General features: G+C 48.1%; 1 protein-coding gene across 4 annotated transcripts in view; it reads left to right on the top strand.

Annotated features, from left to right (window-relative positions):
• Positions 1-26732, top strand: part of Tns3 (tensin 3) — a 233147-nt gene that overhangs the window by 135944 nt on the left and 70471 nt on the right. For all 4 annotated transcript variants that reach the window (XM_057771347.1, XM_057771343.1, XM_057771344.1 and 1 more), the window contains 3 exons: positions 4202-4331; positions 4549-4614; positions 5682-5786. In XM_057771347.1, the coding sequence (XP_057627330.1) occupies positions 4202-4331; positions 4549-4614; positions 5682-5786 (301 nt within the window). The remainder of the gene's footprint in view (positions 1-4201; positions 4332-4548; positions 4615-5681; positions 5787-26732) is intronic.

Below are 26732 nucleotides of genomic sequence, written 5' to 3' on the forward strand. Positions count from 1 at the left end.
CTGTGGGTCTAGAACCGGGCCAGGTCTTCATCCGTGCTCCCATTCAGCACCACAATCTCGGGTGTGTTTTCATTGTAGCAATGTCTGCTCATTTTTCATTGCTTTTTGCTCACGACTTTGACAGTGTTGTGAGCATCTGGAATCACACTCGGCTCCCAGGGAGATCATGGAGGCTCTCTTTGACCTTTAGCCTAGATAGTCCCACCAAGCCGAGTTGGGCCAAAGTGGCTCTTCTGTCTCTCCTGGTGATGCCCTAGTACTCTGGCTATTTTGCTTAGAGGATTTAGGAGGGATTTGGGGTCTCGCTTGGCAGTGCCTCGCACGTGGGGAGGGGGGTGGGAACTGACTGTCTTTAAGAGTTGATTTGTCCCCTTCAGGCATTGTTCTTCCTCAGCCTTCTAAGTGCTGCGGTTACAGGCGTGTGCTCCAAACACACTCGGCTTAGATACCTGCCTTCAGCTTAGGGGACTCTTAGTCCTGAACCCCATCATCTTAGCATCTAGTTGAGGGTGCAGATGCATCTTCATGCAACTGTAAGGAAACAAGATTAGGTCAAGGTTTTCAGACTGTTTACTTAGACAACACAAGAAGAAAACCATGCAGGCCTTTCCATGGCTGTCCCCACTAACAGCAGGTTTGAGCACCAAGAACCCCTCTGCAGAAGCTCTACTTTTACATTGATTATTAAATAATATCACGTACCCTGTTGTTTATCGGCGTGCATGTGGGATTAGCTCTAGGACTTGCCTAGATGGTGAACACCTGAAGATGTTCAAGTTCCATATAAAATAGCTAAGTGTTTGGACGCAACTCATGTATATTTCCCCATATTTAAAACAATCTCTAGATTGCTCATCACACCTGCTAATAAACATAAATACTGTGTAAATAGTTCTCTCTGTTGATTAGGGAATGGCTATGAGGAAAAAGCCTGTGTGTGTTTTGAGGTGCATTGAATCTGTAGGTATGTAGTAGTCTGCAGTATGGATGGGATAGCGTACATATGACAATGAAGCTGTCACAGAAAGCTAGATTTGCAAGCTTTCTTAATACTTCCTAGCTATAGCCTCTGCTATCCGTCTTACAGCTAGAAAGTGAAAGGTCCCAAGAGGATGAACGTCCCTGAAGGGTTCAGTGCAGATGTTCTTAGGGCACCCAAGGTGGGGTCTGTGGCAGCTGATGATGGACTGTCCTCATCATTCATTCAGCACAGTGTTTGCCACAAACTGTGCCCCCCACATTGAATTGTTTCAAAGGGAAATGTTGTAAAATCTGAAGCAGAGGACCAGGGCAGTCTAGAAACATTCTGTGGAGACTGAAGCATGTGTTAAACCCGAGGACCAAAGGGAGCTTTCAGACCTCCCAGTAATCTTTATGAAATGTTTTCTATCTTAAAGAGCAGCCACTGGGACCCATGTCAACTTTGTACTCCACAGCCGCACACAGTTCTGACCTTTGACCACTGATGCTACAAAGAGTGATATTGACACTGAGTGGACCGTCTTGTGGTGGTCAGTGTCACCAGATCAGGGTCTTGATTAACAGGTGGCCTTTCCTCAAAGTCTGACCTGTTGTGCTGCTGGGGTCTGTGGGAAGTCCTGAGATTTCTCCAGGTGTTCATGCCTGGATGAGGATGGGGCGGGGGCAGTGCTGTCGCTCCCGCTGCTTCATGGAAGTATGTCAGAATCCCTACAGGAGGGATCCCAGGAATGCAGCGTGACACTGTTCGGTAACAGCTTGCTCAGCCGACAGCCCCAGGAGGATTTGCGACCTTGGGATATCATAAATAAGAATTTGCAAGCAGGAGATCACACTAGGCCCAAGGTGCTTGAGAGTGGCCCGACCTGTGGATACCCATCCTCCTCCCACGCCTGGCTCCGGCAGAGTTGGGATGCCTGGGTTGTGAGTCAAATGTTTGTGTGTAGCTGAGTGATGGCCAGAGTAGAAGGTGTACTCAGGACTCTTAGTCCCAGGAAGGCTCTGGGGAAGAGGAAGGACTGGGGAGGGGACCACAGGAGAATAGTGTGACTTGAGTGAGAGAAGGGGAGCAGAACCCACTGTGAACAAAAACTGTGGCTGCATTAGGTCTCCCTGTTCCTGGGACTGGGATCTCCGGATGCCCCTGTATTTACCCAGTTAGGTCCACAGGCCGCTTCCTCCCAGCAGGTCCTTTCTCACTCTAATGCATGAGCCTGAGTGGGCTCAGCTAGGTCTATGTCCCCTGCCTGCCCTGACTTCTGAGACCTTGCTCTGCAAATCTCTGTTCCCCTAAATGTGTATACTATTTGAGAGCAAGACTGCCTCGTAAGGGGCTTCACTTTTCCTCTCCCATCCCCACCCTGACCCTGGCTGCTTCTCATCCTCAAAGGCAGTCAGTGGAGAATAGTACCGGGTTGGAGGGCGATGTGGAGTCAGCCCTGGCTAGAAGGACTGAAGGGTAAGTCAGTTGAGACCTGAGGGCTCAGAAGAACATTCTGGAAGGATGTCTTTGATTCCAAGGATCATCTTGGGTTTGAGTTCTGCTGAAGAGTCAAAGACTTTGCCACAGGGAGTAGAAGACTTGGGGCCAGAATGCCATTGGTTGTTGGAAAGCAAGCAGGGCTCTTGGTCGTCATTGCTGATTCTCAGTAGATAGCTGCAGGTGGACTGTACCACGACAACTGTAGATGGTGGAGTCCTTGCCTGAAGCCCAGCAGAGGTGGGGTCCTTGCCTGAAGCCCAGAGGTGGGCTAGGGAGAACCTGTGCTGGTCTGGCCACAAGGAGCATCCCTTGCAGGCTTGTTTATGCGTTTTTGTTGCTTCTTCAGACTGTTTCCTGGTAGATAGCACAATGTAAACAAGTTGTGGGTCTGCCCAAGGGCTGTGGTTCCCAGCCTTCCTGCCTAGGCTTCTTGGCTTTCTGTTCTCTAGAGTTTCTGGGGGTGAGGGGTATGGCTTACGTGGTAAGAGGATGCCCCAGCTGTCACCTGCACATTTTCTTGCCGGAGTGATGGGTGTTGACTATTTGTGCCTCTTTCCATTCAGCTTTGTGAAGTGTGCTGTTTTCCAGCAGTCCTTCCCCACAAAGAGTCTCTGACGGAAAGTAGCTACACGGCGTAGCCAGGCCTACCTACCACATTCTCCCATGGCGTGGTGTGCCACCCTGGGCACTGTGGTCTTAGAGCTGAGAGCAGCTCAGTCTGCCTGGGACCCATTGAGACCCTGGCAAGGCACCGTTGGCTTGCGGCTCTTCCTTTGCTATCTGCGTGAGGTTCTTTTCATATCACACCTCTTCCTCACTATGGACCGATGCTGGGAGGCCTTTGGTAGCAAGATGGGACGGAGCACACCAGGCACACACTCTTGCCACAGTCTGTCTTTCGTGTCTTCACCCTGCTTGTCAACATAGTCATCCAGGGTGGCTTGAGCTGTGCCTGAGGTGGAGAAGCCTCAGCCTTTGTTAGAATCACAGATGTCATTCTAGCGCTTCCTTTAAAACACCACCTCTGCCGGGCGGTGGTGGCGCACGCCTTTAATCCCAGCACTCGGGAGGCAGAGGCAGGCGGATCTCTGTGAGTTCGAGACCAGCCTGGTCTGCAAGAGCTAGTTCCAGGACAGGCTCCAAAACCACAGAGAAACCCTGTCTCGAAACCCCCCCCCCCAAAAAAAAAATAAAAATAAAAAAAAATAAAACACCACCTCTAAGACCCCTGGACACCTGGCAGAGAAAACAAAACCAGTGCTTGTCTGTCTGTCTGGGTCTCTGTCTGTGACTCCCCCTGCCCCCACCTCACCCCCATGTTCTAGCCTATACTCAACAAACAAGACTAAAGTGCTAACCAGTGTTTCCATGGCGTGAGAACCAAGAGGCATTCAGTGGAAATGGAGATTTTAGATGAAAGGGAAGTGTCCACGCCGTCAGCTGTTTAAATCGAGACTAGAGACCACAGATGTCTTCTAACACAGCTCCCTGTCTGAAGGGTATGGCCCATGGCAGGACAAAGGACTATGGTCTTTTGAGATTTTCCTTCTGCTGAGATAACATGGAGGGCGTAGGGGGACAGTCAGTGATGTGCTGATAACTGTCTGCCCCCATGGTATCTTAAGGTGTAACTTTCCAGTGTGAACTCCTATCCCGGGACCACACCATCCACAGTCCTGTGCTAAGCAGCGAGCGCTGCCCCTCAGCCGTGCCTTGTTTTCTCGTCCTCTCTTTGACCAGGTGAAGTGCTATCATAAGAAGTTCCGCTCGGCCACCCGCGATGTCATTTTCCGCCTGCAGTTTCACACTGGAGCTGTGCAGGGCTATGGATTGCTCTTTGGGAAGGAGGAGCTGGACAGTGCCTGTAAAGGTGTGTGGATGAAGCCCTGGTGGGTATCAGACGTGGTGTCCTTCCCTGTCTTCTTTCCCACTTGCTGGCAGAGAGACTGTCGGCTAAGCAAAACGGAGTTGATCTGTGGGCAAACAACTCAGAAAAGCCAGGGAGAGGTTGACGCTGTGTGTGTGCGGCCCTGGCTGGGCTGGCTGGAAGACTCGGGTGTCTACAGTGTGATGTGTTTATTTTTCAGATGACCGCTTTCCCGACTACGGCAAGATTGAATTGGTCTTTTCAGCCACACCTGAGAAGATTCAAGGTGGGTTGCTGACAGCACATGGCCAGACTCTAACTCAGGCTGGAGACAGTTCTGAGCACCCTGAGCTTCTAGTAACACCTCCCATCTTGGCACATACTTGGGAATTTTTATTATATATGGTGGTGTTGCTTAGAGCCTTATGTAGTCTAGGCACGTGCCCTACTGCGAAGCTTGGTCTTAAATGATTTTCTTAAAATAACATATTGGATAATAAGTGGGAGTCGACTCTGAGACATTAGCTCTCACTTGGAAAAGACCTAAAGGTAGTTTGTCTTGCCCATGGTGACTTCATTAGGGAGCCCTTGCAGGCTAGGGTACTTGCTGGTGTCCCTGACGGTTCACCGCTCATCTATGAAGTTGTACCAACCGATTGCTTCTCCCCTCAGAAGAGGTGTTCGAAAAAGGGATTGCCAGTACAGTACACTGAATGTCTGTGTGTTTCAGAAAATACATTTAATAAGAGAGAATTATCCTGACTACTGTACTGAAATGTTCCTATTTGTCACCAGGTCTCCCGCCTATGACTATTTCAATTATAACTTTTTTTCCTTTTTATTATTTTGGAACACAAATCACTTTTTAGTCTAGGCTGACATCCTGATCATCTGACCTCAGCCTTCCCAACACTGAGATTGATTATCAGAAGATGTTACCATGCCTGGCTACATGATAACTTTTAACTCCATTTTTAAAAAAGATTTATTTATTTATTTATTTATTTATTTATTTATTTATTTATTATATATGCAGTGTTCTCTATGTATGTATGCTTGCTGGCCAGAAGAGGGCACCAGATCTCATTACAGATGGTTGTGAGCCACCACATGGTTGCTGGGAATTGAACTCAGGACCTCTGGAAGAGCAGTCAGTGCTCTTAACCTCAGAGCCATCTCTCCAGCCCCAACTCCATTTTTAATTGCTTAGGAAGTTATCACTCTTTACTAGACTCATTGTATGGATTTAGGTAGGAAAGAACCATTAAACCGAAGACTCACGTGTTATAATTTCCTATGACGTTTTGAAGCCCGGGCTCTGCTAAGGCTAACACGCCTGTTGTGGCCCCACAGGATCCGAGCATCTCTACAGTGACCAGGGGGTGATCGTGGACTATAACACAGCAGACCCGCTGATTCGGTGGGATTCCTACGAGAACATGAGTGCCGATGGCGAAGGTGAGTGCGGCCAGAGTGAGAGAGAGCATGTTCACGGCTACCTCAGCAAAGCCCTGCTACTGTTACTTACGGTGTGACTGTCACCCTGCACCCCACAGTGCAGAGGCTACACGTGTCTGACACTGTAGGATTTGAAGGCACTCACAAGGGTCAGACTGGTGAATTTAGATCAGGGCCTTTATGAAGCTGTAGCATGTCGAGGGTTGGTTGGAAGCCTCCTGACTGGAGCTGGGCATGTGTAACGCTGGGGCCTGGTGCCTTCTATCCGTTTTTCCCACGTGTGCTGGGGAATGCCACGTAGCAGTCCGGGGTGACCTCTGCTTGCTGTATAGCCCCAGACTCAAATTTTCTAGCACTGTTCAGGTTTGCTTGTTATTCAGGCTGTAGGTGGATGCCAAACTACTCAGCACAGTCTCCTGCCTGCCCACAGAATGTACACTGTGACTCCTGGTGACCCCTAAAGCAGATAAAGAATGAAGGACAGTCATCTTCTCCTAGGGCTACTAAGAGAAGCCACTGGGGTTGATTGCTGAGAAATGGGCATTCCAAGTTTCTTTGGTTTTTCACATTTTGTTGTTAACTTTAAAAATAGGGCATTTTATTTACTTATTGTATCTTGCAGGGAAGTCATGAACATGCCATAGCGTGTGTGTGTGTGTGTGTCTGCGTGCGCGCTTGCGCATAGGTCCCATGCATGCATTTGTTTTTTCTTTCTATTACATGCACTCTCGGGATCAAACTCTGGTTGTCAGTCTTGGTGGCACTAATCAAAGCCCTAGTCCTGGGCCTGGAAGGGCACAGGAGATGTTAACCAGGCAAACCATTGGTTAGATTAGAACCATAGAGCCATATATTGAAGTAGCCAGTAAGTGGCTATGTGGAGGGGCCACCAACGACCAATTGGACATCTCTCTGGCTTAGTCTTTTATATGTTTAAACTACTTGACCGAGAATCAGACCTGCTGGGAGAAAGAAAATTGGAGTAATTTTTGTCAAGTTAGATATATCCTGATGTCAGGGACCAAACAGCAGTGTCTGGAATGACCCACCCCAGCATCACAGGCTTGTCAGTCACTGGGCTTCCAGACCTGGGCAGATGGCCAGTGCTAGAGACACCAATTCTGTGTCCCTCTGCTTGTGCTGGGGAACTCACATGGCTTTCTGTGCGGCAGAGGGTGAAATTTCATCAGAAGGAATTGCTGGGGTGTCAAAGCCATCTGGATCGTAAGTTGTGCCTGAGGTGAAGGGTGGGCGCTCTGGGCATTGAAACAGGTGAAATCTGGATATGAGCAGGCAGGTGTGGACACGGCGAACCTTTCTCTACGTGTCCTCACAGCGTGAACCATCCAGAAGCCTAATCCTTCAGGTGCCGGCACAGAAAGCAATTACAGCTGACCACGTTCAGAAAACTTTGCACTGTGTCTCAAAGACCCGTGCTGTACATAGGAATTGTTGAGAGTTCCCTGTTAAGAGTGTTCCTACAGGATTGTCAGCCTTGCCCCTGAGGGTCTGTCCTGTTGATGTCTGATAGTGTGTGGCACAGCTTTTCCCCATCAGCCAAGCTTCTTCTGCCTTCCACTGGAGAAGAGTGACGGGGTAGCCCCCTGCAGTAAGAGTAAGGGACGCTTTGGAGAATGGAATGGAATACCATCAGTACTGGGAGGGAGTGGGGGTGGTGGCCAGGCAAACCACTGGCTAGATTAGACCAGGGAGCCAAGCAGTGATGTAGGTTGCTATACATACCGGCTGCCAAAGACCAGGGGGATGTGGTCAAGAAGTCTTTCTGGAGTCGTGGAGATGTCGTTCATTATATGATGGAAGTCAAGTTACTTACATGTAGATGGAGCACTCTGACGGTCAGGGTGCCCCGAGAGTCAGTGTCCAAAGGCTCAGTTTAAAGGATGAAGGGCTTGTGATATCAGAGATTTCAGTCCAAGATCACCTTGTCTGCATCACTTTTGGCTGTGACAAATGCATCATTAGAAGAAGGGTGTGGCAGAGCTCTTGGCCTGACATCAGGGAGGTAGAGGTAGAAAAAGAGGAAAAAGCTGAGGAGAGGATACAGCCTTTAAAGACAGACAGAGACGGCTTCCTCTACCAGACCCCTCCTTCTTGGCTGGTAGAGCCAGAGGCAACAGTCAGAGACCCACAGAAAGCTGATAGGTGCCTGCTGGGAGCACCTTGCTACTCTTTCAGTCTGTCAGATGTGGTAACAGAATATCAGAGCTTTGTGTCATACACAGCCCTGGGGGCTGGAAATGGGGATCAGCGAGCCCACAAAGGTGGCATTTAGCTTAGGTCTGGTTGTATAACGTTGCCCTCTTGCTGTGTCTTCATGGCAGGAAGATGGTAGGAGAGCTTCCTACAGTCTCTTTGATAAGGGCACTAGTCCCATCACAAGGGTCCCTTCGAGGCTTAATCACCTGTTAATGCCATTGTCTGGATGATGGGATTCAACATACGGGATTTTGGAGGCCCACAGGCATTCAAACTCTAATAGATATTTGATGTGTTTGTTGAATGAATTATCAGAGAAACGATTTAATCTTTAGCTGTCTATTCTGACAGCTCCCCTTAGGGTAATCTTTCTCTCAGTGTCTCCCAAGTAAGGCAGCATGATCGGGGCAGGGGACTGCTTGTAGTAGGTTGTGTGGTTAGAAGTTCTGGGGCTTCACAGGTGGGTGGTCTACCTGGAAGGACATGATTGAAATCCTCTGAGTTGGTTGGTTCTGGGCCTGAGTAGGCAAGGAGCTGGATTAAATATGCACACACAATAGTTGTATATAAGTAAGTATGCACACACAGTAGTTGTATATAAGTAAGCATGCACACACAGTAGTTGCGTATAAGTAAGCATGCACACACAGTAGTTGCATATAAGTAAGTATGCACACACAGTAGTTGTATATAAGTAAGTATGCACACACAGTAGTTGTATGTAAGTAAGCATGCACACACAGTAGTTGTATGTAAGTAAGTATGCACACACAGTAGTTGTATGTGAGTAAGTATGCACACACAGTTAGTAGTTGACCTCATTGTTTTTGAGTAGCACCTGGCTACAGTTAGCTCAGGCCCTTGAAGAATGGCACATGCTCTAATGAAAATTATCCTGCCTCACATATCACAGATTCTCTTGGTTTGGGGTCCACCGGGAGCAATGCTTTAAGGTCATGCACCTCTGTTATCAGTGGGCTATACCAATGCTCAAGTTAAGTTTAAGAAATTGAGTTAAGGGACAGGAACAGGAGAAAGGATCAGAAGGAGTTCCATTTTTCTCTTGGAATCAATTTGTATTTATTCATTTGTGCTTTTGCAAAAATGCTGATTATCATTGAAGAAAGTTTTACTGGTGTTACCGCCTGTAGATAAAGCTCTTGACATTGCTATGCTTTAGGCTTCATTTAAAAATAGCACGTAAGAGGTTCATACTGGGGCTAGCCCCGGCACTTTTATAGCCTTGGCTTTCTGCTTAGCTCACCTGCATGAGCATGCGTCTGTGAGCAGTTTCTCTCCTTGCTTTCCCATGTTCAGTTGCATTAGACAGGTCACCATAGTGCACCTGATCCTATCACTGTCACCCAGTGTGTCCTCTGTGTCTTCATTGTTGTACCCAAGACCCAGGCTAGCACAGAATAGAAAGATTTATTCCTGTAGCTGTAAAGTGAGTCCTCTCCCTCAGTGCTCCAATCCTCCTCAGCACCTCTCAGGCAGTGAGGCTGGTCTCTGTCTAACTCCAGGCAGTCCCTGGCTCTTGTCAGGGTTCTGCAATCCCTGGCTTGGGTTCCTGGACAAAGCCACCACCTTGGCGGGCAGAAAGCGAAATCTCAGCTGCTCTTGCCAGGGACCAAGCCTCAAGCGGCATTAGTCCTGACAGCTGTCGGAGCTTTGAGGAGCAAAGGGAAACTTGGCAACCTTTGAAACATTTTCTTTTAGCTGAAAAATGGGGTATTACAATGCTCCCTTTTACCACTACCCCTGCCTCTAGTTTCTACTGGTCCTAAAAAAAGAAAGAACTGAAATATTGGCTTAAGCTGCATTTATCTCTAGAAGCTCCCGCTGCCCTGAAATGAGCCCTCTACAGCTGCCTTCATCAGGGCTCATGTTAGGAAAGCTCTTTCTTTTATGTCTGAGCCTGATGCCCCACTTTTCATACTAAGAAAAGAGCCAGACCCTGAATCTGTTCCAGGGTGCCCCACCTCCAGTATAGCGCTGTTAGTTATTTTTGTCCTCATGCCTCATGGGTGGACAGTGGTCTGCTATGCTAGTGAGCTGTAGGGCCATTGGCCTCTCAAGGGTCCTCATTATCACTTAGGACAGGGAAAAATGTTCTGGTGTGGCATGGTGCCAAGAAACTCTTGGTATGGGTATGGAAGCCTTTAGTAAGCTTGGCTGTGTTATTTCATCTTCCTAAGAAGCTGCGAGCCCCTCTTAGAGATATAAAGGGAGCAATAGTTCCCAGGAAAAGTGAGAAGATAGGAGCTTCAAGGGCCCTGGGAACCTCCTGGATTTTACTGCTGGTGATGATTGGTACACTAAGTGAGTTGTGTTATGTTCATGGTTATGTGGGACCGAGCACTGTCTGCCTTTCTGTGTGACACTTGTGTGGCGTTGGACATCACTGGATGGATTGTATTCTCATCATCCAGAAGCAAATGGGGATTTCTTACCTGGCTGGAAGAAGCAAAATCAGCTTGGCAGTGATGGGCTAAGAAAAGGTCTTGGAGCAGCTCATGACCTCTGCATTTGTATGTACCCAGCTTGCAAACAGTAGACAGGCTGGATCATGTGACACACACACACACACACACACACACACACACACACACACACACACACACACACAAATCTTTCTCCATTGATGGCCTCATATGGGAAGGTTTACAGTCCCACCTTGTCCCAGCATGGATGGTGTACTGTGAGGGCCGCTGTTCCTAGAGTTCTGTCCTTGCTCCTCTCATCCACTCTTTTCTTACGTGAGTAGTCTGACTTGCTTTTCCTCTTCCATCATTGGACTTCAAACCCTCCATCGCTGTGTGTGTGGCTCTCAGTAAAGTCATGACACCTCCCACTTAAGTTCCCACAGGGTCAGCACCACTGACCACAATCCCTTCTGGGGGATGTGTGTGTTTGCTCAGACGAGCTGTGATTGTGTTCTAGCTTTACATCTGTGAAATACCTAGGTGGTACTAGACATAGCTTCCCCTAGCTCTGTGAGGAACTATTTTGGTCTGTACCTTCACATCAGCATACATCATATGGACAATCCTCCTTCAGTATTGGCAGGAAGTGACTCCAGGGCTACCTGAGATGTTTGAATACATGGATTCACAAGTCTCCTTCTTTGAAGTGAGATAATATTTGCATGTAATCTACACATCCTTCCATATGTTTAACCATATCAGGGTTTCTTACAGTGCCTACCATAATATGAACCCTGTGCGAGCCATTGTTATCCCGCATTCTTTGGAGCAAGGGGCACACACAAAAAAACTTTATGTTCAAAGCAGATTCATTTTTTAAAAGTATTTGTTTTGATCTCTGATTTGTGGAGTCCCTGGTTTCAGAACCTGCAGACACTATGGGCTGATTGAATATCATATCCATCAGTAGTCCTGGAGGGTGTGCCGTGGGTTGGAATTTGGAGTGCCAAAGATTAGTAAAAAACAAAGAGAGTGGTTACTCCATCAGGTGGGGACAGGGTGTGAAGTCCCGCCAGTAGGTGCTGGTGGCAACTTTAGGACAAGGCGTGGGCCTGATCTGAAGTGTCATAACACTGTGGCATGTCTCCCTTTTACTTGGCAGTGAGACTGGAAGAACCATGGGCTTGGAAACCTAGGGTGATCCAGAGGATGCCCCACAGGCATTACAGTCCAGAGGGCAGGGCAGCTAGAGGAGGGGCTTATAGAACTTCCTGATCAAGAATAGAGAGTGAGGCCTGGATTGGTGCAGCTCTCGGCCTGGAGCATGGGAGCTTCAGGCCCTCAGAAGTGCATGGATAAGGTCACCACAGGTCAAACAAGGATGAGGGGAAAGGAAGACTCAGGAGTGGCTGGGTTGCACTTAAGAATTCCAAGCCCTTGGTTCCCTACACGGACCTAGCTTTCTGATCACACCATTTACCAGTCTAGGGGTGAGAAGTGTGAGGACATATCCAGGTCTGGACTCTGACACTTTAAGGGGGTGCCTTCTGTTCTGGGTGCTCAGGCTTGGCTTCCCAAACAACTATCATTGTGCAAGAGCTCCCTCTGCGGCTGTGGAGCAGACAGGAAGGCCAAAGGGGATTTAGATTCTCCACTCTCATCACAGTAACCTTCAGTCCTAAAATGGCCATATCCACGTCTCAGAATATTTCATCAGTCTCTTAATATGGGCCAGTGATCAGAACAAGTTGGGTCAAGAAGCGCTGGCCATGCCGTACGCAGGGCCGTGAACATGCTGTGTCAAGTTGCAGCCATTTGGATGGGGGATTTAGGGTATTAAGATTGGGAAAAGCAAAGCAAGTTTTGACAGCTGCTGGAAGGAGGGACCCACTGGAGCTTGCCTGTCTGCCACACCATGGCTATGCTTCTGTTAACTACTTTGAGTCATGGGGTCCCTCCTGAGCAGTTCCTAATTTTAGTAGGGTGGGATGCTCTTGGCTAGCATCTCTAGACACGTTTCTTCTTCTCCTGGTGTTGGCTACAGAAGCTATTCCGTGAATGGTTGACTGATAGGAGACTTTCTCTTGATCTTCTTTCTGTTGCATAGATTTGCCATCAATGGCGAGATTTGCCAGGTCATAACACCTGCTGGAAATATCACTGTGATGGGGTGTGTGCTGTAGCTAACCATAGCCAATGTAACTCTACAAAGACATTGAGGCAAGCAGAGGTGTTGAGAAGCAAATGAGGACTATGTGTGCATTACGGAGCAGCCATCTTCTGCCGCCATGGTTCGTAACAAGGACGGCACCAGCCTGAAGTGAAATAGGGCCGATGACCCCACAGAAGAACTTTCCTATCAGGCTAATGGTCCGTTAGCTTTTCTTATTCCTGTGATAAAATACCTAGCAGAGGCAGCTTAAAGCCCTTGAGGCTTACTTTATCTCACACTTGCAGAGAGATTTCATTTCAGCCCCTTATGGCAGGAAGGTTGGTGATCACGGTATGCATGAGGCTATTCCATGGCATCCGACAAGAAGCAAAAATTACAGATGGGAACCAGGGCAGGTAGAGCCTTTAAAGACTTGCCTCTGGTGAGCTACTCCTGTCCATCTAGTCTCACCACCCATAGGCTCACCAGCCTCCAAGACAGGGAGATGAATGTGAATTGAGTCAAACTTAAGCCAGTGGGGACAGTTCATATCCTAGCCCAGATCATGGCAGGAACCTCATGCCTATTAGTGCTTCACACTTTTCTGTGTTTGAATCAGAATCATGTGTGAAAAGTCTGCCTTCAAAATATTCTCTTTCTGTTTATGCTTAACACAAGTGACTCTTTTTTTTTAATGTTGAGAGCTTTCTTAATATAAACTCAGCCCTTTCTGACAAGCACCTCATGGTAACCTTATACACTCTTAAGGGATAAAGATGCGTATGGATGAAGAGATTCTCTTTCTCCTATTGTCTGTGAATCAAGACTCCACACCGCTGTCCCCCAAGCCCGCGAGGCCTCCTTTCATTGACCCCGTGGTCTAACACCTGAGTGGGATTTTAGACACACAGTGCAGTGTGACAGGTCAGAGGGCAGTGGCTCTCAACTGCTCTTGGAGCCCTGAGAAGCCTCTGCTCTGTGTTCAGAGCCACAATCCAATCATGGACTATTGACTTATGAAAATAGATGTGACCTATTAGAAGGAAGTGTGCTGTTGAGACTGCCAAAGGACAAGGGCCAGGCCCTTGCCTGCCATCCCATCAAGAATATTATTATCATTATGTTATATAATACATATACATAATATATTATTATATAATATATACATAACATATCATGTTACTATATAATATATACATGCTATTACTATATAATATATGCATAATATATTATACTACTGTATAATATATATATATACATACTATATTACTATATAATGTATATACACACATAATATATTATATTCCTGAGTGGTACTAGAGAAACTGTCTCAAAATGTACATCATCCTGTAGTGTTGTATGAACCGACCTTGTGAGTGTTCCAGTGACGGCGCCAGGAGCTAAGTGTCACCCCGGGATTGTGAATGGTGGCACTGAGATTTGAGTGGACTTGACCTTTGTTCTCAGTTCTCAGTCTCCAGCCTGCGTGTCTCCCTCCCAGGAGGACGTAGACTTGGGGTGCCGTGCATGTTTGGCAGGTGATGAAGCTGGCTGGTTTGTCTGTGCCGGCGCAGTCACCGTCTTTGTAGAGTCTCAGCAGCCACGTGTGGTCCCTCTCATGCCACTTTCCTGCCCTCACCTCATCGATGCTCAGGGCCTCCGACTTTCTCCTGTGACCTCACCCTCTTAGTGCACACACAGTTATCGGCCTTCGCCCTGTATTCCGTGCCCTGAACTGGGGAACTTTGCACTCCAGTCTCACCCGCGGCCTCCGAGCTTAGTTCTTGCTTTGTTGCTGTTTTTGCTGAGATGTGAGCCCGGGTGTGGCTCCCTCTACACAGCTCCTCTATCACCCCAGGAGGCTTGCAGCTTCACATTCTGTGTGAAGTGTGTGCAGGAAACCCTGGTGCTGTAAACGTTTCTCCCGCTGTTTCCTGCCAGGAGCTACAGATGGCTTCACAGGGATGTTCCAGTCCCACCTGCCTGGCTCTCTACTGTGGCCTCCCTGGGAACACCTTACCTCTCAATGCCAGGAAGAGGTGGGATTTAAACTTTATTTCTACAAAGTCTGAGGTTGCGTTTCTCATTTCTGCCAAGTCCAGGAAAAAAATTCGACTACGATACTAGCTTACTGGGATGTAAAACAGTAGAGAGAGCAAGCTGTGTCCAGTGGAAAGCAGCTTCTCCTTCCTCCTGTGTGTCTGATCGCTGCCCTCCCCCACCCACGCACACGCTACTTCCCTCTCTCACGTTTGACTGAAAGGTGAAGGAAGACTCGCGCAACCCTCTCTTCTCTTGGAGGCTTAAAAAGTACCAAGACAGGACTGCAGTCAAACCCATGGTGCTGTGTCCTGCACTTTCTCTTTCAGAAATGCCACAAATTGAGGAGTTTGTCTGTGGGAGCATTTTAAGGGAAGGGCTTGTAAAAGAAGAAAAAGTTCAGCTGGAGCAGTCCTCATTAGGTCCTCTGTGTAGTCACGCATCCCTCACCTGGTCTTGCCTAGTCAGAGTGGGACCTCCATCCACCTGTATCCTGCAGCTCTGGACTGGGAGAATCTGCCTACATGTGTGTTCACTTTCTAAGCTTGTCACCTGATGATTGTGGTGGAGCGCTGTTTTGGAACAGTGACATTTTCAGGGTCAGTACCTTCTGACTTTATGCAGCTTCCGGACTCCGTGTTGGTACTTCTGGGTCCTCTCTTCATGCCCCCTCCTACCAAAACCCTCCCTAGTCTCTGCTCCTACCTTTATTTCCTTATAGTCTTCATATTAGGTTTTTGTGGAAAATTTTATTTGAAGTCCTATTTCTAGCTCAGCCTTCAGCAGTTGGAAGCTACCATCCGGTGTGCCTTTTTCTGATCGCTGTAAGCGGAGACTGTTTGCTCGTACCTGACTGCCCGGATCCAAATAATCTCACAGAAAGTGTATTAATCACAACACTGTCTGGCTGATATCTTAGGCGTATTTCTAGCCAGCTCTTACATCTTAAACCATTTCTATTATTTATATTTTACCGCGAGACTCGTGGTTTATTACCTCTTTCTTCTTGGGCAGCTAGGCGGCATCTGCCTCCTTTGGCAGCCACATGGCATCTCTGACTCCATTTACTCTCACTCTGTTTCTGATCGGATTTCCTGCCTGACTTTACTCTGCTCAGCCAATGGCCAAAACAGCTTTATTCATTAACCAATAAAAGCAACACATATACAGAAGGACCTCCAACATTAGATCACTCCTAATTGAAATTGTTTTTAAATTTTCATATACAAGACCTTTGAAATCAGATACACACTGCAACATTTAAACAGTCTTGCCTTTACCCTGTAGGTCCCAGGGCAGAATAAAAGTAATTTCATTCTTGTGAATCCTGTGAAGGGCGGGGCATGAGAACAGAAGGAGAGGTCAAGGCAGGGAATGTGCTCTGCACTTGAACTAGGTTGTGTTGTGTTTTGTTTTTTTTTTCTTCTTTTTATATACCAGAAATCTTCTTGGAGAATCAGGGTATCAGCTGGTATAATGACAGCATGTGGTGTTATGTAAAAGGAGAGGGCATCCAGGAACCCTCAGACCTCCTTGGTTTACACTGTGACTTGGACGAGCTTTGGCTACCTTTGTAGATGAAAGGTCTATTCCTACATATAGTTTTCCTCTCTCCCTTGGGGGCTGCACTATGTGGAGAATGCTCCTTAGTGCTCAAGCAGAGTTCTGAGACCCCCTGGGATATGGCTTCTGTACACTGATGTCCTTGTAGAATCTCCTGCACCTCTAAGAAGAGCTAGCATGGAAGCCTTAATCAGGGCAGGAAGACAGGTGGGGGTCCCTTTGCTGTGTGAACCAAGGATGAGCGGAACAAGTTAGAAAGATCTGACTGATGTCTAAGTCAGAAGAGAGTGGTGATAGAGCCAGGCAGGTACGGAGGCTGAGATTAGAAGCTACGGCTTCAGTAATGAAGGCCCCTGAGGGGTAAACCAAAAGCCAGAGGAAGTTACAGGCCCCAGGAGCGGAAAGCAGGTCCTTTAGACATAGGAGGGAGCCTTGGAAATTCTCTTTTGCTTGTCCCTCCCATCGTTTGGCATGTCCCAGATGGGCTAGACACTGATCTACAAGAAGTGAATTCCACAGGAGTGAAAATGAGCCTGGGTTTTCTTTACACATAGTAAGGTGTTGCTAGCAAGGACAGGTGACATTATGTTCTTTGAAACTTCCTTATGGAAAACTGAAAAAATGAGGAATTGATGGTGGTAACATTCTTAGAAAACCAGAGTATGAAAACTTGGTCATGTTCACTTTTGCCACTGAGCTGACGTTTTACCTGGAACCTGCTACTCTCTGTGACGTTAGGCCCAGTGGCTAAACTTTTAGTTGCCCTTGGTGGTGTCATACCCACACTGCCTGTGGACTAGGAGCAGGTCCCACCACTTTTATGATACCGCTGGGCTCTTGTGTTGGGAAGGGAGAATGAGGAAGAGGAGCTACCCAGCGATGGCTGCTCTGAGTGAGAGCAGGGGCCGTGAGGAAACCATCCTCTCAGCACTGGGTTCATTCGCTGTTGTACATAAAAGCTTCTGTCACTCTGCCTACACATCACAAGACTGGGCCATCCGCAGAGCAAAGGTGGAGTGGTCAGTTTCTGGGGAGCTGATTAAGGAAAGCCCACAAGTCTATGTGCTCATGAGGCAGGTTTGTCTGGGCTTTGGACACAGTGTGTCTCTCTCCCTTTTAGTATTTCAGTGCTCGGTGTTAGAGACAAAGCTGGAGCACATACTCATGGCCCACGCAGAAGGCCACGTGTAATGGCTACTGAGTGTTGCTCTCAGAACTCACTGTTTGGAGTGAATAGCACGTTTCATTCTGACCACACCCCAACGGGTCAGACAGCTCATTGGTGCGTCCTAGATCAGGCCTAGTCAGAAGGCTGTGTGACGCTCCAGCCTTTGATGTGCGCTGGACAGAGAGCACATGGGTAGAGGCGGGAAATAGAAGAGACTGTGTGTGTGTGTGTGTGTGTGTGTGTGTGGTGTGTGTGAGTGCACTTGAGCATGCACTCGTATGTTCAATACAGGGGACTTGAGGTCTGGTAGTTGGCATGGAATAGAGCACCGGGAATGAGCGCCTACACTGTTGCCTTTCTTGACCCATGGAGGAAGGAAATGTTTTCTGTTGGAAGCGGCTGACAAGTGGGTGGGAGCCTCAAAGCCAGGAAGGCTTAGAGGTGTTGCCAGTGACAGTGGAGGATGCTGAGAGTCAGCATCATGTACCAATGCTGTAAACCCTCAAGGTAGGACCCCCTGTGATCTTAGGGGTGTATACACCAGTGTGTATACCATTGAAACAGCAGTGCCCCCGGGTCTGAATGAGTGAGGGAAAGAAGTCCCAGGGGTTTATGTTACCCTTGGTCTGAATGTGGGGCTGGAATTAAATCTGCATTGGCTCTATCTGCACCATGCTGAGGGAAGAACCTGATGTACATGAAACTGTCCATGGTGGTGAATATAGAGAAGAGCTATCTGGACCCTCCCAGGAATGTGGGAAGGAGGCATTGGCCACCATGTTGGAGGAACTTCACTTTGGTAATAAGTCAAGATTATGTCATCAGTAACGTTATGATCAAGCTGAAGTCTAGAGAGACAGAGCCAGGGACCCAATCAAATGAACACCCCAGGAGGAGAAGCCATGATTTTATCACAGTTACCTGTGATAGGTGAGCTTAGGCCAAAGCTGATCATGGATATGGGCATAGGACTGGTCAGGACCAGGAAAGGCCAGGTGACCTTGGCTGGAGAGCAGGGTACCCTGAAGTTGGATGGGTGAGTCCTGAATTGGGGCAGTTGTGGAGAGGCACGGACTTGGGTGTAGAGCTGCCTAGGAGAGCTCCAGGGAGACTTGGGTTTGACCAGTGAGTGGAAGGGCATTGCAGTGGGATCTTTTGGCTCAGGGATGTAGGATGCAGGGAGGCTAACTCAGGAGAGACAGTCTCGAGAAGACCAGTTGAAGAGGGCAGCAGAAAAATAAGGGGCCAAAGGGATCAGAATGCTGGGGAACTTGATAGTTCTACTTGGAAGGGTGAGAACTTTCTCCAGAAGATGCTTCCTTATTATCTAGGTCTAGAACAGTCCTATCATCCCCAAATGGAGCCTTACACATTAACCGTCATTTCTGATTCTGCTCTCTCTGGTTCCTGAAAACCATTAGTTCTTTCTCCGGAGTATCCTGTTCTTGGCATTTCACATCAATGGAACCATTCATTCCTCTGACTCACTCTGCCTGTCCCAAGTTTTCATGGTTCATCTCTGTGTGCTTCATTCCTTCTCATGACTGATGTTCCATTGTAGGTCATATTGAAGTCATCAGTTCCTGTACATTTGGGTTGTCACCACTCCTATACAGTTATGGATAATGTTGCTATGAGCATTCTTTTGTATGTGTTGTCGTTAGGATATTATTACCCCTCTAATATAATAAGTTACTTTTTTTTCCCTTCCAATTTTCACATCTTTTATTATCTTTTTGAAGTGCCGTCTCCCTTTCTGGAGTCCCAGACAGAAATCACACTAAACCTCCTGCAGGTCTCCTGTCCACTTGCTCAACCACTTTCAGAGATATTTGAGAAGCTCTTTCCAGCCTTTTCTTCGTTAGATATATGATTTCATGCATAGCATTGCAGCTTCCCAAGGTCAAAGGTTTGGTGCATTTCAAAGCCCTCTGGACTGCAGAGCTGCCTTCTGGCCAGACTTCAGCAAAACATCAATGGGCCATGTTGTTTCATGAGAAGCTAATGCTAACAGCCTGAGCAGGCCCATGTAATCAAAACCCACCAGTGGGGAGTGTACGGAAACCGAGAGGACTGGGGCACACCTGTCTGGTGGGCAAAGCAGCGGACAAGCAGGACTGGAGGCCAAGTGGACGCTGGTGGGTGAAGACTTGGGGCAGCTCATTTCTAATGTTGTCATCAGCACCCTCTGACGCTACAGAAAGAGGGCGAACCTGAGCCCTAAATCATCTCAGTCTCACCATGAGAAAAAAAGACCCCTGCTGCTATAAACGATTTTTTTTGTTGTTGTTGTTCTCTTCGTTATTGGTATCCTAACTCTTGTTTTTCCTGAACGGGTTTCGGACCTGAAGATTTATGTTCAGGGTTCTTGTGCCCTAGAAGACTTGGCCCAGCAGTAGCTGAACATAGTTAGCTCTGACTCAGGGAGGCCACAAATGCTCTAAATGGACATGGGCATTCATTTTAGTCCCCGAGCTAGGTTATTCAAACATCTCCTAATCTTTTTTCCTTTTGATGTGGATTCTTTGAAGGGAAAGCAGGCTGGGGTTAGTAAGTCTTGGCCTTTATTGCAGTGCCCTTTCTTGTAGAATGGGAACAATGGTGTTGCTTCCCTTGCTGGGAAGATGTGTTACTCAATACCCTCGCCTGAATTCCACATTTAACAGAGCTTCTTGCACAAGAACTGCATTATGTCCTATCGTGGAGGAGATCCTTCTCCCTGAGGGTGAGTCGAGTTTATCTTGAGATCTTGTAAGCTGTGTGTGCTTCTGTTGAGGTCTCCGGTGATTTATTGTCGATAAATCTTGCCCTCTGCCTGTACTCAGAGCCCAGGCATGTCTCCCTTCCTTGCTGAATGGTTGAAGACATTTGTAAGGGCTCTCATTGAGAAGGGGAACCTTGTAGATTTGGAGGGGCTCTCCTTGTTAGTTGTGGTGTCTCTATTCTCTGTTTAGAATAGAGGCACGTGGTTGTGCTGCAACCAACTTCAGCCAGAGTGGGAGGGCATTGGCTGAAGCCCACCTAAGTTGAATATAATGTGGCCTGGGATGGAAAAGGATCTCCTATAGAAACAACAAAGGTACGCTGTGCCACAGTTAATGCTGACATTATTCTCTGCCACACGAGCACGGAGGGCAAGCAGTGCCAGCAAGGGGGATGTCCTGCAGAGGTTTTCTATCTGGATCCTTTAAAGAGAGCAAATAGAAGAATAACTTGTTTGTAAAATGTACCGGAGCTGGCCCAGCTGGCCGCTGAGCAGAGTGAGGGCTTCTGGCCCCGCCCTTCAGCCTGTAGAGTTCAAATTTCACTAAACCTGATTGCAGTAAACTCCGCCCTCGTGTTTACATTGCTTGGGCCCTCTTGGACAAAATCAAAGTCCCCGCAGCCAAGGAGATTTTTACTTTCTGCTCTCTCTGGAGCGGGAGGCTAGGTGCCCGGGGAAGGAGGCGGTCCCTGGGATGCTGCTGAAGGCATTTTCCCCCAGAAGTGGCCCGGCTCTCTGTCCTGGACAAGCTGTTGAGCGTGTAGAGGGAAGGTAAGCACTGAGTGTGTGCCTGCGTCCGTCTGCTTGTGGCTTTTGCGAGGCTCCAGGTGCCTCAGATCCAGCCTTGTGTTCTCTGAGACTTGCCAGCTCGCTTCTGTAGGGGGAGATGATGCTGGTCAGAGCTGCGGGAATTGTGTAGTGGAATGAGGGAGAGGATCCTAAGTTTCTTCTTGACATATCCAGCAGGACTGTTCTAGGAATGCCTTTATCTGCTTGCTCTCCAGAGGAATCTGTCATACCTGTGTCTTTGAGGGAAACATTCAGAGTGGTCTGAGGTGGAAAGTTTGTTTTGAAGTGTATGTTTACCTCTTTTGACCAGCTCTGTGGCTGGTCTGCCCAGGTACCTCTCCTGAGGCTCTGAGGCTTTTTTTTTTTGGCCTGAATCTATTTCCTGTTTAAAATGTCTTCAGAAAGCTGGGTCACAAGGTATCAGGATGGGTGCTGCAACCCTGCGGCCAGCCTTTGTGGGTTGAGGGGATGTGTTTTGGATATGCAGCTGGGGTGAGGGGCACCTAGTCCTATTTTGGACCTGCCGTCACGGATCCCTGGGATTCACAACCCTCCTTTACTGCCACATTATGGTGCCTTGCCCAGGAAAAGTCAGGCGCCTTAGATTCCAGGCACCCCAGCTGCTCCTGGCTGAAGTAGAGTGTGAGGGCACAACAGTCCCTTTCCGGGTGGTGGCTTACTGCTGGCTAGGTGTGCTGGTGTGCAACTCTTCCTGCATTCACCTCCATTCCTTTCTTTGCTGATTTATATTTGTCCAAGATTGTCCGGCCTGCCTGGTTGTCTCCAGTGTCCTGCAAGGTACTTGTGTTCAAGCACCAAGGCCGTTGGCTTCTGGTGTCCCGTTGCTGACACCTGTTGGTGTCCTCTGCCCCTGGCTTTCACACCTTTCCATTTAGAAGGTTGGTTTGTGTTTGGGGCTTCAGAAAATGAGAATCATGGTGTAGCGAATTATTTCTGGGATTCTGCCTATGGTGAGAAATTAGACACTGCCTTCTACAATACAAAACTTTGCTTTCTTCTTGTTTTTTTTTTTTTTTTTTTTTTGTTTTGGTTTTTTTTTTTTTTGAGACAGGGTTTGGTCTCTGTGGCCTGGAGCCTGTCCTGGAACTAGCTCTTGTAGACCAGACTAGCCTCAAGCTCACAGAGATCCCCTTGCCTCTGCCTCCTGGGTGCTGGGATTAAGGGCGTGTGCCACCACAGCCCGGCGTTTTTTTAAAAAGAGAAAAGGGACTTATTTCATCCTCCCAACAAAAAATGCATGCTGTCGAGTAGAGGTGATATTTTATAAGACGCACGCACAGAGTAATTATTTACTCCTTGCTTGCTCCGTGATAGAAAATAATTCAGTACAAACCAAGAAATATTTAATTAGTACAGAGGCAGGACCCTAGTGCAGAAGTCAAAGCCAAGCTGGTTCTAACAAGAGGTCAGTGGCGCTCTCTTTACAGATGTATACATGGAAAAAACAAAGGCTGGCTTGTGCATGTGTGACTAGCAAGGCGACACCAGGAAGTTTCCAGGTTTAGCATCTTTTAATGGTGGAAGATTGATCTTCTTTTACCTGAGCCCCCACCAGACCCCAAGAAAGAAGGTACCTTTGGGTCATCACCAGAGCTGCCAGCACTCACCCCTACCTTGTACTCTGGCACAGCCTTGGTTTCAGGCCACCTGACTTGGTGATAGGCTCTCTCATGCCCAGACATTGAACCCTGATACCCCATCAGTGCCAGTCCTGCCAGCAGTACACATGCTTCTGCACAGCTGCTCCCATCTATCAGCCGTGCTGTGCGTTGGGAAACTCCTGGGTCCATTTATTGCACATGCTGTAGCTCGGCTGTCAGCTGACTTGGCAAGTCAAGAAGAAATGTCTGGAACTCTAAGGAGGAAGAGTCAGGTGATACAGTCAGGGCTCCTAAACATTCATCATAAGAGTCACTGGGTCATTCTGGCCCTGCCCCTGGGAAGCCAGATGTGGTTTGTATTTCTCATGACCTCAGAGAGTGAGCAGAGAGAATCTGGGATTCCTTGGGGGCGGTTGCTAGCCTCACAGGACACAGTACTGTGAAGTGGTCGGGGCACAGTGACTGTCCAGTCATTTTGCTCCTGTGATTTTTGCCACCCAGAAGAAAACTGTTTGACCAAAGTGCGTATCTGTAAAGGTCACAGGTCACCTTGGCTATAAAGTCTCTGGGGTTGGGGGTGGGATGATTAGAATCGGGTCACTGACTTATAGAACTGTTTGATAAATTATAAAGTAAATTCTTGCTCCTTTTAAAGTGTTATGGTGTTAATGTGTATGTACATGTGTATTGCATGTGTGTATGTATACAATGTGCGTGTAGTGCCCCCGGAAGCCAGAAGGGGTGTTGGAGCCCCTGACACTGGAGTTACGGACAGTTGTGTGCTGTCACATAGGTGCTGGGAACTGAATCCTGATCTTCTGCAACATTAGCAGCTGCGTGAATCCCTGAGCCATCTCTTCAGCCGCTTAATCTGTGGCTTCATAGATACATCTTAAGAAACAATTCATCAGTGTAGTTCCCAGTGTGGGCTTTTTCTTTAGATGCTCTGGAGTACTCTGCTCACCTCGCTCAGGGCCCTGGATGCGGGGGGACACAGAAGTGACATCTTCCATGAGTTTGGGTTGTCCTCCGGGGCTGATGTGCAGCACACCCTCATGGTGTTGACTCTGAGGCTGCTACTCAGTGCCTCTTTCTAGGTCACTGCCTTACATAGATGGAAAACGGGACACAGAGAGAACGAGCGATTCACCTGAAGTCACAAAGCCATGACCAATCAGAATGATTACTGCAGGAAATGAAGAAGGGAGTTAAAGTATACACATATTTCTTCAGTGAAACCCCACAAAGAAGCTCTGTGCCATAAGGGAGGTGCAGGGCCCATGCTGGCTACCCCAGGAAGGAGATCCTACCCTTTTCAGGGATATGGGCAGACAGAAAGAAAGGGTCATGCTTGGTACCCCAGCAATGGCATTCTACCCTTTCAGAGATACGGGAAGGAGGGGATCATGATGGACACTCCAGTAGTATTTTACCCTTTCACCCGGGGAACAAAGGAGAAGAGGGATGATGGAGTGGATCAGGAAGGTTAGAAGAGGAAGAGGAGCCAGAGAGCAAGGTGGGGCCCATTGCCCCGAGTCTCACTTCCGTCTGCCTCTGCCCATGGCAGTCTTAATGTGTGAGGAACATTCTCCAGCTAATACCCGTCAGGGTGGAATTCCTCATGGTCCAGAGCATCTTTACGCCCATTTGCAGCCTGCCCTCCTCTTCCCTGAACACACTGACCTGTATCCTAGTATTGCATCCCCACAGTGTTACCTTGCTTGAGTCCCACAGTTAAAGCCTTTGAGCCTGACTGTGCTCACTCCAGTAGAATTTTCAGAGGCCCAGCCAGCAGGCTGCCAGTGAGCAGTCTTTCTTCCTCTTCCTTCTTCCTGCTCTCCCCCTTCCTAGGAGGGCTGTTGCTCCCAGGGTTTCTTGATGAGGACCCATGGCTGCCTCCACTTCTCTCACTATTTGGATGTTGAATTGATTCAGTTCAGTAGCCTCAAGTGAGCCACTTAGGACAGCCTGGAGACATGGTTGGGCGATAGCCATGTGCAGAAGCTGCCTGTGCCTTTACGATCCAGGGAGGCCTCCCAATGATAGTGGGGAACCGAGGAGCCTAAGCCAGGAACAGAACTCAGGCTGATTCACTGAGAGAGCACAAAGACACCTACAGCTTCAGCTCAGGCAGCGGGACACTAAACTGACCATCAGCACAGATGCGTTGGCATACTGAGTTCTGGCCTGGCTTGATGAGCTGTCTTGAGAGTTAGGGAGGAAACCCCAGCATGCTGATTGGTCTCCAGGGACCGAGGGTGTAGGAGTGTGAATGTAGCATAGTTTGGTACTTTATCTGTGGAAGCTAAAGAAAACATTCCTTTCCAAAATTAAATTGCTGATTTTGTGTTTGGTTGGGGTTGGAATGCAATCTGAAGGAAACAGGAGGCCCAGCTTTCCTAGTACATGGTGGGTCTTAACTCTGATGCTGTATTGAGTTAGCCTTTATTTTTTCCTTTTCTTTCTTGTGTGTGTGTGTGTGTGTGTATGTATTTAATCTTCATGTATATGTGTGCACCATATGCAAGTGTGCCTGGTGTCTAAGCAGGCCCTAAGAAGGTGTTGGAGCCCCTGGAGTTCCAGCGGTTGTGAGCTACCTTGTGGACCATTCTGCTCAGGAACACCAGGCCATCTCTTCAGCCCCCAACCTGGCCTTTTATAATGGTTTAACATTAGTTCAGCTGCCCTGTGCTTCTGTTTCCATCTGTAATGTGGGCTTCACATTTCAGGTTAGTGAATGCTTGGTGATTTCGTCATTGTCCTGGAGTCACAGGGACAGCAGTTGCAGGAGAGGGATGGTGGGAATTCCTGTAGCCCCTGGTTCAGCTAGAACAGTCCTACTCTTTCTTTCTCTTCATAGATCCTTCCATGTGCCCACCTCCCGTCTATCTCTCATTCTCCCTGAACCCAAGGGCTGAGTCGTTCTGAGCTCTGGGCATTGCAATGATCTCTACATTTAGTTTATAACGGGAAGTCAGTGCACGCTTAGTATACACACACACACACACACACTCACGTGTGCACACAGTGGCTGGGGGCAGGGCACAGGTTCTCTATTGAAGATATATTAGGCTTCTTTGAAAAGTTATTTTTTGAGCAAATCTGTCACAAAACCACAACATGGGACCAGTGAAGTCAGGGCACAGAGGAAATAGAGTCCAGACAGCTTCTTAGACATGTGAGGCTTATGTTTCCTTGGTGTCAGTCAGCTTTCCACTGGAGGTGGGACCAGTGGGCAAGGTGAGTACCTAGGTTCTTGACACTGAGCCTTCTGAAGTCTGGAGCCAGCATCTCTCTTCACACCTGATTCCTCACATATGTGTGAGCACAGGTGTGTGCTTTCCAGTGTCTTCAGCCAGGAAGGGAAGAGATGTTTTCATCTTTTTAAAAGGTGGTTTTTATTCTTTAATCATATGTCGGTGTTCATGTCTGCATGCGTGTACCATAGGTCCGATTCTCCTGGAGTTGGAGTTCCAGGCTGGTGTACTGTACTCAGTTCTGCTTATTAGCTGCTGTTTTATCTCTCCACCCGCTTCATCTTGTTGTTGTTTTTGTTGGTCGTCTTTCTTGTTTGAAATACTTTGTGGATGCCTCTCCCTGTTTGTGGGAAAGCCACATTTTACAGGTAGGCGTGGTGGCTCAGATCTGTCGTCCCAGCTCTGTGGGGTGTTGAGGCAATAACTGTAAATTCAACGGCTGCCTAAGCTGCAGGATAGGTTTAAGGCCGATCTGGGCAGTCTAGTCAGACGCTATCTCAAAACAAAAAGGGAAAATTGGCTGGGATAGAGGTCTTTGGTAAAATAATTGCAGTGGGTCTAAGGCCCTGGATTCAAACTCTATTACTGCAGAGATGGGAGGGAGGGAGAGAGGCAGTGTGTGAGGTAAGGAGATGGGGAGGAATCTCACGTGGCGATGATAGGACATCTGTGGTCGTGGTCCTCAAAGAAATGGGAATGTCCTGTCTGTATTTCGTTCCCTGTGGTTCCCCGCCCAGAACCTCCCCTGTATCATGCAACACAAGTTATTCTGCGCTGTATGTGTGTTTGATAAACAACCTTGGCGACAGAGACATGGTGACCAGTCGGCACACAGGCTGCTTCTGAAGGGGAGGTCCTGTCAGCCTGGCTGGGCCTGGTGACAGTGGTCAGACAAAGGGGCCACCGAATGGAAGGCTTACCTTGGATGGAGATGTATAGAGCTTCTTC

Source organism: Chionomys nivalis, chromosome 6 (assembly GCF_950005125.1).
Source record: "Chionomys nivalis chromosome 6, mChiNiv1.1, whole genome shotgun sequence".
NCBI lineage: Eukaryota > Metazoa > Chordata > Mammalia > Rodentia > Cricetidae > Chionomys > Chionomys nivalis.